The sequence below is a fragment of the Aythya fuligula genome, chromosome 2 (genome assembly GCF_009819795.1).
Source record: "Aythya fuligula isolate bAytFul2 chromosome 2, bAytFul2.pri, whole genome shotgun sequence".
Lineage (NCBI taxonomy): Eukaryota > Metazoa > Chordata > Aves > Anseriformes > Anatidae > Aythya > Aythya fuligula.
The window spans coordinates 53,692,883-53,705,991 of record NC_045560.1 but is presented as its reverse complement, the minus strand read 5'-3'; the positions used below and the strand labels follow the sequence as shown (position 1 = coordinate 53,705,991).

Sequence of the window (13,109 nt, the reverse complement as noted above, 5' to 3'; positions counted from 1 at the left end):
TCAATGGAAATGCTATTTATCAGCATACATGTAGCAAATAGACCTGTGGCTGTCAGGGCCTACATTGTCACTCACTGGCTTGATTTATGGTTTGGGCTGTCGTTTCTCTACAGGCTTGCTGAACAACCTGGCCCGTTGCTTGAGTTGTTATTGAACCTGAAGTGTTATTGAAACTGCTCTGCTCTTCTTGTGTGAGTATTGTGGAATTTGCTGACTCTCAGCTCCCAGCTCTACATACCACATGGAGCAGTGTGTCCTATGACTGATGGTCATGCCAGTCAGATGGAAAAAAGCAGCCACTGAGAAAAGAAATTAGTAGTAAATGGTACAGGGAAGGGAAGAGAAATATTCAAGGAGGATGAAGTAGAAAAAAAATATATATGTTTTAAGGGAGGGAGTAAGATTTAGTGGGGAGATCCTTGCTCCTAGCCCTGCACTGAAAAGGAGAAAATATGAGGAAAAGATAAAAAAGACTATTTTGGCCAAACTAAAGAAGAGAATAAAATCAAATGCCTACACAGAAATGATGGACAATTATGTTAGGCTATAAGGAGTAGATGGAACTGGCCCAATGCAAATTTGAGAGAAGAAAGGGGAAATAAAACAAACAACAACAAAAATAGAACTGTTTAGCTATAAAGGGAAAATGGGCAACCATATAAATCCCCAATGCCCTTCTGTATAGAAATCCTCAATACCTTGCCGTAAGTCTTGTGTGAACCTTGCCATTTATGAATCTTTAACTACGTCACTATTTTGATTTTAGCAAACATGACTGAGTTATTGCATTAAGTAGGCTAATGATTAACTGATGATTAAGTGCTGCTAAGGAAAAAAAAAATCATGCAATCTAATTTGTGATTTACCATAAAGGTATTAATAAATCTTAAATTGCTGCTAAATCAAACCTGTGTAAAAATTTCATCCACAACAGCTCTGTGTAGACCTAATAACTGGCATTTTTGCAGCAGCACACATAGGTGCAAATTCCTATAGTGCTTTCCATACCACAACATTTTTTTGGTGATAGCAAAAAAGTGTGGATACTGAGGTGGCAGTGCTGTGGTATTCATGTAAAGCAATGTTAAAAATCTGTAACAGTTCTATGTGAGTGTTACGGTCATGTTTCTACAGTAGTGACAAAGAACATGGGAACCAGAGGACTACTGCACATATCTTGTCAGAATCACAGAATCACAGAATTTCTAGGTTGGAAGAGACCTCAAGATCATCGAGTCCAACCTCTGACCTAACACTAACAAGTCCTCCATTAAACCAAGCAGCAGCAGGAAAACCATGCATCAGGCAGCAGCAGGAAAACCACGCATCACCTATGAGAGAATGCATTAGCTCTGCTGCTACCACATACTTTGATTGGTAACTTGGATGAGAAAAATTTTTACATACGGCAAAGCACTTCATATATATTCATAATCCATGTGCATGTAGCATGCATGTAGCACATTTATAAGGCTGTTGCTGTACTGGTTTGCAAACTTCCTTGGCAGCAGTGGCAGGAGTCTGGGGTGCCTTTCAGCAACTAGAGTTTCTGCAAAAGGCCCATGGCTTCTTTAAGGTGTTTCGAGCCGTGAACTTTACTAAGAGGGGAAGAACTATGTCACAGATTGGACCTTGATCTGAGAACGGGTGAGGGTGCGGAGGGCAGAATGCAGAGCTTGTGTGCAGTCGTGTTCCTCGGTGGTGCTGTTCTTCAGAGCTGCAGTTGCTATGGCACTGCAAAGTTACTCGGCAGTGCTTAAAAAGATCAGCAGCTCTGTGAGGACTCCGGAGCTACACCGCAACGGCAAAAGTAGAGAACCGTTCTGTAGATGTACTGTAACCATGGCACTAAACCTCTGCAGGGAAGTGTGAATCATACAATGGCTCAACACTGGTGCCGAGAGCCGCATTATGACAAAGCACGCAGTTCTGGGGAGCATTTGGAGCTGGAGCACGACAAGATCTGCCTGCAGCACTGACGGCATCACGGGCAGCCTTGTGTGGGCTTCCCAGCACACAACAAAGTTAGCCCAGGCTCTGGAAGGCAACCAGTGCGGTGGCAAAGACAACATAGACACAAAGTTTATTGACAAGCCAATTCACTGCCAGCGCTGATACTTCTTTGTCACTGTTCCCCTTCCCTTCCCTTCCCTTCCCTCCCCTCCCCTCCCCTCCCCATTCCCTCAGCCCATGGCTGCCTCCCGCCCTCGCGCCCCCTCCCGCCCCCGCCCCCGGCCCCGCCCCCCCCCTCCCTCCCCGCTCCAGCCCCGCTGCGGCTGCGCGCGCCGAGCCGCACTCGGCGGGGAGGGGCGCTGCGGTGCCACTGCGCCTGCGCGGCGGCGGCGGGGTCCCGGGGCGGGGGCGGGGGGGGGAGCGGCGGCATGGCGGAAGCGCGGCTGGGCGCAGGTGAGTGCGGCCGCTGGGAGCGGGGGGGGGGGCGGGGGGGGGAGCGGTTGGAGCCCGGCACGGCGCAGGGCACGGCCGTTAGGGGCCGTTGGGGCCGTTATGGCCGCGGCACCACCTGTTGTTGTACCGCAACTTGGAGGGTCCCGGGGAGGGCTGTGGGCTGGGGGGTGATGGGGCGAGTTGCGGCGGCGTGATGGGACAACGGGGACGAAAATAATAAAAATAATAGTAATAAATAAATAAAGTCGCGGAGATGTGTGGTCCCTGGGAAACTTAGTGCTGCTCTGACCACCGCCATCTTCGCCTGCCCGCATCGCCCCCTTCCCCCCGGTGGCCTGCCCCGGTCGCACGGGAGCTCGTAGGGTTAAATGCCTCAGTGAAGACGTTTTGTGGGGTTGTGCAGGGGGCTGTTAGTGAGTGCTCCCCCAGCCCCCTCCAACGTCCCACCGACCTCCCACGTGCCGAGAGGAGCTTGGGTGCTGAGCCTGGAACGGGACTGAACACCACAATAAAAAAAAAGTTATTTTTTTATTTCTTTTTCCCCCCAGTGATGGTTTTTAAGGTGCAGGATCAAACTAAGTTCACTGGGTGTGATTGCTGACGAGGAGGAGGGAGCAGCCTCTCCAGACACATCCCAGCCTCACCTTTAATGGCTTGCCCGGTGCTGTTGTGGGCGCATAGCTGCAGGACTCCTGCTGAATTGTGTCCTGGGCGTGTAACTAGAAATAGCGCCTGCCTGCAGTCATTCATGATGTTTAGTGCTTTCATCATTTCCTTTTCTTTCAGTCTGGGTAGACTTTTCAGGTAATCTGTGTAACTTTGGGCTCACTTGACGAGCTAACTACATTCATTGTCAATAAGGTTGTTAAATCTCTGCCAGGTAGTGTGTCCTGGACTTTCATAGCAGAGGGTAAAGAAGAAAATACAAATCTTTGTTGTAATATAAATCTGTTAAAATATGAGTTTCTGGAGTTAATTCAGACTAAGGATATCATTAGCCTGTACTGCTGATACCACCTTCAACCTCTTCTCCTCTGTTCTCAGCACCCAGGCAGTGAGCGAAGAGGGAAAAGTCATTTGAGTTCATTTTTGATGGCATGAAAATAGGTCCACAGCCTTGATGTGGGCCTGTGACACGTTCAGAGTAGTCTGATAGTTTCGGACTAGTAAAGAGGAGCTACTGCAAGCAGCTTGTCTGTTCATCTCTGTGCTGTCAGGTTGTGAGTCAGCTCAGGTGCTGAAACCTTTTCTGCAGTGCATATGCATTGGAATAAAGCCTTATATAATTATATTGAGCTAAACTGTGTTACTAAAAATGGTAAATTAGCCTGGGCTGTTCACTGCTTCTATATTTGCTTTAAAATACAGAAGCTAACCCAGGTATTGTCACATGGCATCAAGTTCTGGAGTTTGTTCCTTGCCCTGGTAATATGTATCGTGTCGTTGAGACTCATCTCTTAGGTAATTCTGGATTTGTGTTTGTGCGATATTAAGATGTGAAATAGCTTTTGTCTAGGAAATTGTGGTGGTTTTACTCAGGTGGGCAGCCGAGCTCCATCTCAGGTGCTGTCTCACTCCCCCTCCTCAAAGGGAAAGGGAGAGAAAATAAAATGAAAAGGCCTCAAGGGTTGAGATAAGGATGGGGAGATGGCAATTACCGTGACAGGCAAAACAGACTCAGAGTAGGGAGATAGTACGATTTAATGCCTGTAACTAACAAGCCAGAGAAGTGAGAAACAAAAAAGAAACCAAAAATGCCTTCCCCCCATCCACCCTGTTCCACCTCCTACCCCAGGATGCCATCCTTCCCGAACTGATCTGGTGTGGGCTTCCCACAGGCTGCAGCTCTTCAAGAACTGCTCCAAATGTGGCTCCGTCCCATGGGGTCCATCCATCCATCCCCCAGGAGCAAACTGCTCCAGCACGGGTCCCCCACGGGTGGGCGGCAGCTCCCCCCAGACCCCCTGCTCCTGCGTGGGCTCCTCTCCACGGGCTGCAGCTCCGGCCCGGGGCCTGCTCCTGCGGGGGCTCTCCATGGGCCGCAGCCTCCTCCAGGCCACATCCACCTGCTCCACCGGGGGCTCCTCCACCCATGGGGGGGCTGCAGCGTGGAGATCTGCTCCATGTGGGACCCATGGGCTGCAGGGGGACAGCCTGCTCCACCAGGGGCCTCTCCACAGGCTGCAGGGGAATTCTGCTCCGGCACCTGGAGCACCTCTCCCCCTCCTTCACTGACCTTGGTGTCTGCAAGGCTGTTTCTCGCTCCTCACTCTCCCAGCTGCTGTTCTGCAGCAGGTTTTTTTTTTTTTTTTTTTTTTTCCACTGTTTTAAATATACTTTCATGGAGGTGCAAACAGCATCACTTATTGGCACGGCTCTGGCAGGCACCAGGTTCATTATCTAACATGGGGTTGCTTCTGGATTGTTCTCACAGAAGCCACCGCTATAGCCCCCCGCTACCAAAACCTTGCCATGTGAACCCACTGCAGAACTTCATGGACACCCTGACTTTGAGAGATTTAATGTGAAAAATATTTCTGGTCTCAGGTTATACCAGAGGAAGCAGTTGAGGTCAAAGAATGGCTGGTTTAGGTCATGGCACATGTGCAACCTGAACAGGATATTTTGATAATAGTGAATGGTTATTGAGATCCAGGGGAAGAATATAATGAACAAGACAGTTGTGGAGTGATTTGGCATGCTGGTGTACCTTTCCAGTTTCCAGCCTTGTGCACCTGGAAGAGACATCCCAAATGAAAGGTTGTATTTGTATTTAATAGACATTACAGATTTTTTCCCCATCAGTTGCTGCAATTGCTGTTAAATGTAGTTTTGCCTTTTTGCCTTTACAATGACAAGTGGGTTCTGTTTCCTCATACAGCAAGTCATTAAAATGAAGGTATCAAGGAGCTGCTACAAAGCATTGAACAGTGTGCTGTAAGGGTGAACGAGAGAGTGAAAACTCATAATGCATTTAGTCCTTATGCAAAAGTCATTCTGCAGTAGATATTTCCCTTAGACTTACAAAGCTATTTATGGTGAAGTCGTAGTTCTCCCTACTTACATATTTTTCTTCTGTCTTCTTCAAGTGGGCCAGCCAAAACTTAATATTTTGTTCTTAATGTGGGTGCATTGAATTTGGACAGTAATGTAGGGAGAGAAGAGCATAGTAATATGCACTAATACACTTTGGGGGCCAACTGGCTGGCAGGCAGCTCTGCAGAGAGGGACCTTGGGGTCCTTCATGGATTAAAAGTTGACCATGAGCCAGAAATAAACCCTTACTGCAAGGTCAACAGTACCCCAGACTGCATTTCGAAGAATGTTGCCAAATGGTCAAGGGAGGCTGTAGTCAGCACTGGTGAGGCTGCAACTGTAGTATTGTGTCCAGTTCTGGGCTCCCCATTACGAGGAAGATTTCCCTTAGTGGAGAAAGTCCAGCAAAGGGCTACCAAGATGATTAAGGCGTGGGAGCATCACTCATAAAGGGGAGAGACTGAGAGATCTGGGACTTTGTGGCCTCAAAAAGAGAAGGCTCAGGAGAGAGTAGGTAAATAATTATGGATCCAGGCTCTTCTCAGTGGTATTGAGTGAAGGGTAAATGTCAAAGTACATGAAATTCTGTCTGAACACAAGAAGTGTTTTTATCGTGAGGGTGGTCTAGAACAGGTTGCAGAGAGGTTGTGGAGGCTGTCCGTAGAGGTGTTTCAAACCTGACTGGGCACAGCTCAAGCAGGGTGTTTGGGCTATGGATGATCTGAAGAGTTCCTTTCCAACCTCAGCCATTCAGTGATTCCATGATAGTGGTGCTTTTGTGTGTCATTCTTTCTCTAATTTCTGGAAAGAGTTGTGGGAAGGGAACATATCTTTTAATAGATGAGCTGTCACAGTTGGAATAAATAGTAAGTTTCGGACGGGCATTTTGTTTTGCATGAAAATGGGTCCCACTGCATGGTTCTTTAAGCTTGAAACAATATCATTCCTGTTGAGAAAGAAATCCAGTCTTTCGCAAATCTGCGTTGTCTGTGAAAATTATAGCATGATGTAGTTGAATACAGTTATATAAAATGCCCAGAGAAGACAGAAAAGATTGAGGTTGTTCTGTGAGGAAGATGTTTTATGCTTCCAAAGCTATCAAAAAGCTTTGGATTTCCATAATGTACCATTCTTTTTTTGCTTTTTTTTTCCTGGCACAGTATAAAACAGGTACTATAAGATCTGCAGTGTGTCTTCCCTGTTGTGTGTGCTTTTGTGTTCAGCTGATTGGACTATTTTGTATCTGGATATATCTGGTGTTGTCTACAAATAGACTGATGTGTACACACTGTATGCTGTCACTTATCTTCAGAAATAACCTTTCAGAATTTGAATTGCTTTGAGTCACAGAATCATAAAATGGTTTGGGTCAGAAGAGACCTTAAAGATCATCTGGTTCTAACCCTCCCCAATGTCGATAGGGACACCTTCCACCATACCAGGTTGGTCAAAGTCCCATCCAGCCTGGCCTTAAATGCTTCCAGGGATGGTGCATCAACAGGTCCTCTGTGCAACCTGTTCCAGTGCCTCACCACCCTCTGAGTAAAGAATTGCTTCCTAAAATCTAATCAAAATCTGCCCTGTTCTAGTTTAAAATCATTACTCTTTGTACTATAACTATACTCCCTGTCAAAGAGTCCCTCCCTGGCTTTCCTGTAGGCCCCCTTTAAGTACTGGAAGACTGCTGTAATGTCTCCTTGGAGCCATCTCTTCACCAGGCTGAACAACGCCAGCGCCTTCAGCCTGTCTCTATAGTGAAGGTGCTCCAGCCCTCTGATCGTCTTTGCAGCTCTCCTCTGGACTTGCTCTGATAGGTCCATGTCTTTCTTGCGCTGGGGACCCCAGAGCTGAATGCAGTCTCACAAGAACAGAGTAGAAAAGGAGAATCACCTCTCGACCTGCTGGCCACGCTTCTTTTGATGCAGCCCAGGATACGGTTGGCTTTCTGGGCTGCAGGCACACATTGCTGGCTCGTGTTGAGCTCCTCATCACCAACACCCCCAAGTCCTTCTCAGGTCTGCTCTCAATCTATTCTTCATCCAGCTTGTATTTGCATTTGGGACTGCTCTAGCCCAGGTGCCGGCCCTTGCACTTGACCTTGTTGAATTGCAGGAGGTTCACATGGGCTCAGCTGTCAAGCCTGTCTAGGTCCCTCTGGATGGCATCTGTTCTCTGCAGCGTGTTAGGGGGAACCTGTTGTTTGCCCTACTAGAGTGGGTTTCCTCTGGCATCCAAAATTCACTCAAAGAGTAAAGTCTTATTTAATTCAGTGAAAACTTAATGATACCCACGTATCAGCTCGAGCTGGGTTCCTCCAAGGAGGGACCCCGCTCAAAACTTTCCCTGGCTTCCTATATGTGTACGATCTTTGTCTCCTGTACAGTCTTACATACCTTTACAATAGTCTAATTAGTTCTCACTGCATATATGTTATGTTCCTTCAGACTGGTGGTTCTTTGTTGCAGGGCAGGATGGCTTCTGCTATCTCCCAGGGCAGGCTCTCATCTGGCACCATCCTTAGTCAGCACATCCCCCCCTTCCCCATCAGCACCACCCAGGTCCCCACACGATGCCTATCGCTGTTCCTCAGTCACCACTGAATACCAGGAGCAGGTGATACGGAGCTCTTATTGTGGCCTAAGTCCTCACGAAATTTAGTAACCTGAAAAGGTAGCTACCTGAATTTGTTACATACCAGTGGATTGTTTCCCTCTAAAGCTTGTTGACCACACCACACAGCTTGGTGTCTTCAGCAAACATGCTGAAGGTACACTCAATCCCTCTGTCCATGTCACTGACAAAGACGTTAAACAGCACTGGTCCCAGTACTGACCCCTGAAGAACACCACTCGCCACTGATCTCCACTTGGACACTGAGCTGTTGACAACACTTTGAGTGCAACCATCCAGCCAATTCCTTATCGATCAAGTGGTCTCTGTGTCAAATTCATGTCTCTCCAGTCCTGACGGGGATGTTGTGTGGGACAGGCAGAGCTCTGTACACTCCAGCTGCTCATTGACATAGAGGGTGACACCCCCTCCTCACGTCCCCTGCCTGTCCTTCCTAAAGAGCCGGTATCCTTCCATGCCAACACTCCAGTCATGGGAGCTGTTCCGCCATACCTCCGTAGTTTCAGTGAGGTCACAGCCCTGCAGGCGTGTGTACATCTCTTAACTCCTCTTGTTTATTCCCCATGCTACTGCGCTATCATAGAGGCATTTACGTTGGGTCCCCGAATGAAGCTTACTTACTGGGGTGGCCAAAAGTCCTTTGTGCTGCTCCTCAGGTGCTCCCCTGCTGACCCGTGACCCTTCTCCAGGCTCTGGGTGGGCATCTCTGACACCAGCATCAAACTGGGAGGAGCAGGATGGGTTGAGGTTCCCTTCCCCCAGCAACTTTAGTTTAAAGCCCTCTTCACCAGCTTGGCAACCTGTCACCACAGATGCTCTTCAAAGATGCTCTGACAGGTGGACCCCAGCAGCCCCCAGCAGCCCAGGCTTCTCAAAGCCAGTCCCATGGTCTAAGTAGCCAAAGCCCTGCCTGTGGCACCAGTCCTGTAAGCATCTGTTGGTTTGCTACATCAAACTGGCCCTTTCAAACCCTTTCCCTTTGAACAGGAGCATGGATGAAAGGACTTCATCCGTGTTGCCAACTTCCACTCTCCTGTGTTATTGCCCCCCTCCCCTCTGTGAGTGGTGGTGAAGGAGATTTTGCTGCAGGCCTTGGTTTGAAACTGATGACATCTGTCTGCCCTGAAATGAACTTGGCCTTCTCCTGGGAGCTAGTGTATAAACAAAGCATGTAATAACCAGTGATTGCCTGACTGACTGCTAAATTTTGAGCTGGATGCCTCAAGATTATTATTAAAACACCTTCATTAATGGCTCTTCATTCAATTTAACGTGCTGAGAATATGAACCTTCTTTGATTATTTTATAGAAATACAGGCTAGAATCTAGCTGTAGATGTTTCCTTTCTCTTGGGAGATTTATGTATTTACATGTAACTGTCAGAGGAAATCTGAGCCATGGTTAGCCACTGTTTATTGTATTTTTGTATGTGTTCTGCTGTTTCTTGTCTTGGCAGACAGTAATCAATTGAGTTAGTAGAATTTACCATTTCTCTGGATTATTTTTTTTACAATGTAAAAGCTGGCAGTAAGAATAGGAATCCTATTCATGGATGATTAAAAAAAAAAAAGTCTTAATTATTAATATTACTGAGGTGTTTTATATCTGTTTTATGGTTTTCCATCTGTTTCTTCAAATTTGCATGTTATTTGGAAGGTGCTTTCAAAAAGCACCCACACAGTGAAGGTGTGTTTGCTAATGTTCAGAGGGAAGGAAGCTCTTCTGTCTCAGTTTTGGACCTGTTGCCTCTTGTCCTTTCACTGTGCACCACTAAAAAGAGCCTGGCTCTGTCCCTGTTATACCCCCATCCCCTTCAGGGACTTACATACTTGGATAAGATCCCTCCTGAACCTCCTTGTCTCTAGGCTGAACAGTCCCAACTCTCTTGGCCTTCCTTCAGAGGAGAGATGCTCCAGACTGTTCATCATTTTCATGGCCCATTGTTGGACTCACTCAGGTATGCAGGTGTATCTCTGTTACTGAGGAGCCCAGAACTGGGTGCAGTACTCCAGGTGTGGCTTCATCAGTGCTTCGTAGAGGGGAAGGATCACCTCTGTCGACCTGCTGGCAGTATTTTCATTTCATTTTTCATTTCTGTTGCAGCCCAGAATACTGTTAGCTTGCTTAGCCACAAGGGCACATTGCAGACTCACATACAAATTGGTGTCCACTAGTCCCCCAGGTCCCTTTCTGCAAAGCTGCTTTCTAGGTGGATGACCCTAAAATGGGCCATGGGTGGTTCTTCCCCAGGTGCAGAACTTTGAACGTCCCCTTATTGAACTTCATGAGGTTCCTGCCAGCCCATTTCTCCAGCTTGTCAATGTCCCCTGGATGGCAGCATGACCCCCTGGTGAATCAGCCACTCCTGCCAGTTTTGTGTCATCTACAAACCTGCTGGGGTATGCTCTGCACCATCATCCAGGTCATTAATGAAGATGTTAAACACAACTGGAACCAGTAATGGCCCCTGAGGTATACTGCTAGCTAATGTCCTCCAACTAGACTTTGTGACACTGGTCACCACCCTGTGGGCCTGTCCATTCAGCCAGTTTTCAGCCCACCTCACTGCCTGTCCATCTAGCCCAAACATAGCAGCTTGTCTGTAAGGGTCTTCTGGGGGGACAGTGTCAAAGGCCTTACTGCAGTCCAGGTAGACAATAGTCTCTGCTCTCCCTTCATCCATCTGGCCATCAGAGAAGCTTGTCAGGTTGATCAAACATGACTTCCTCTCGGTGACTTCATGGTGACTCTTCCTCATGGTTTTCTTGTCCTTCATGTGCCTGGAAATTCCACGATCAGCTGTTCCTTCCCCAGAACTGAGGTGAGGTTTACTGCCCTGTAGCTCTCTGCGCCTTCCTCCTTAGAGGTAGGAGGGACATTTGCTTTCCTCCAGTATCCAGACACTTCTGAGTCACCAAGGATTTTTGAATGGCCTCACAGTGATACCAGGTCCCTCAGAGCTTGTGGGTGCATCCCATCAGGGACCATGGAAGCACATACGTCCAGTTTGCTTAAGTATGCCCTGACCTGATCTCCTTCCCCTAAGGATACATATTCCTTGCTGCAGTCTTTCCCCTGGTCTCCAGGAGCCTGGATTCCAGAAAGCCAGTCTTTCTAGGAAAGACCGAGACAAAGAAAGCTTTCAGTACCTCAGTCTTTTCCCTGTTCCGTGTAACGACGTTCCTCTTGTTGTTCAGCAGTGGGCCCACATTTTCCATGGTCTTCCTTTAGTCACCTCTGTGCTTACAGAAGCCCTTCTTGTCATCTTTGATGTTCCTGACCAAACTCGATTCCATTTGGACTTTAGGTTTCCAAACTTCATTCCTGGATGCTCTCATGATTTCTCTGCATTTCTCCCAAGGTTACCTGTCCTTGCTTCCATCCCCTGTACGCTTCCTTTTTGTGAGTTTGGCCACTTCTGCCCAAGCTCCTGCTCATTGGGATGGACCATGCTTGACCATGGAGCTGATCCTTGAGTATTAACCATCTTTCATTTGGTCCCTCTTCACTCCAGGGCTTTTTTGTTGAGAATAAGTTTCAGAATTGAGCTAGATGGGGTTTCTAACATGCACCTCTCTCTTAGCATTTCAGTCGTAGAAATGACAGAAAGAGACATGTATCGTGCTTATACATGCATTGCTGCTCCAAGTGTTCTGTTTGTTTGTTTTTTAATCCTAGGCTTTTTTTCTGTTCCTAACTCTAGGCCATCACAGGCTTTGTCTAAAGAAGTCAAGATGCTTTATCATTCAATTTGAGTTTCTAGAAACTTATTTTTAGTAGTTATGTCTAGCTGGCAATTGATTAAACTTTTAGGCCTTTGTCTGTATGGTATTTTTTTAAAGACATGTTTATTTTTTGTCTTTATATTTTTAGGTGCACTGAATCTCAGTCCTGATGCCCCTGATTCCCTTTCAGGAGAAAGACAATCTACAGATGTAAACTGGGTAAATAAAGATAGGAAAGAATCTAGCAGCAATCAGAGTAGAAGTAGTTTACCATTTTCTAGTCTGTCTGAAAGAGCTACGGATTATGAAAACTCTTCCACAAAGCATTGTGGTGTTTTTAATCCTGAAAGTCAGTATGGGAATTCTCAAGACTTTCACCAGTATTTTGGTACCAGTAAAAGTTCAAAAAATCGCTACTTTCAAAGCCAGAGGTGGCACAGATCAAGAAACGATAGCACCTGTACTAGAAATAAGGTAAGACAAAGTACTACTGATACTGCTGCAAGTGCAGGAACTTCAGATGCTGCAATGGTACATGGAAGAAGAGCACCTCCTAGAGGATATAATGACCTTCTCTCTTCAGAGAGTGACAGGGAGGTACCTAATGCAGATAGCAGGGGAGCAAAGCCAAAGAAAACACACTTGATGCATGCATCTGGAAGAGGTTTCAGGGAGAAGGGAAGGCAAATACATGAGCGAGAAAAAAGAATTAACTCTAAACAGAAAGCAGAGCTGTTTGAAAATGTTCCATCTTTGGATTTGAGTCAGTCTGACTCTTCAGAGTCATCTGTTGGAAAGGCATTCTGTGAGGCACCGAATGGTAGTGGGGATGAGCAGAAAGGCTACAATTACGTAAACAAAAGATATCCCCGAAAGCCCGTGTGGAATAAACCCCCAGCGGAAAAAGAGAGTCAGAGAAGACATGATTCTCATCGTAGTAAAAATACAAAAGTAGGTAAGAAGTCTTCACATGCATATGCTCCAAAAGATAAAAATGAGAGGAAGAAAGAACTTTCTGTTTGCAAAAATGATGAAAACTTGACCAGTGAGAGCAAGCATGAATTGTCTGACTCTGTCAGATGCAATGGAAGAAAGTTCCTGCTAAAGGGGGATCAGGTATCTTCCCTTCATTTCAGCTGGACCCAGTACTGGAAGAAGCAAAGCGATATACCAAAAAACAAGGAAACTCATACAGGTAAGCATTCTAGACTGGTGCGTACTATGGTATTAAAGATATGATCTTAAATAATTTAAACTGCCTTCATACTTGACTAGCTGAAGATGCTTATTATTTCACATTAGGCCAGTATC

General features: G+C 46.7%; 1 protein-coding gene across 1 annotated transcript in view; it reads left to right on the top strand.

The window, feature by feature from the left end:
- Window positions 1-2,368: 2,368 nt before the first annotated feature.
- The window catches only part of NFX1 (nuclear transcription factor, X-box binding 1), a 58,470-nt gene continuing 47,729 nt past the window's right edge, over window positions 2,369-13,109 (top strand). Inside the window, 2 exon segments of the mRNA XM_032180874.1 lie at window positions 2,369-2,406; window positions 11,947-12,993. Of these exon segments, the coding sequence (XP_032036765.1) occupies window positions 2,382-2,406; window positions 11,947-12,993 (1,072 nt within the window). The 5' untranslated portion in view covers window positions 2,369-2,381.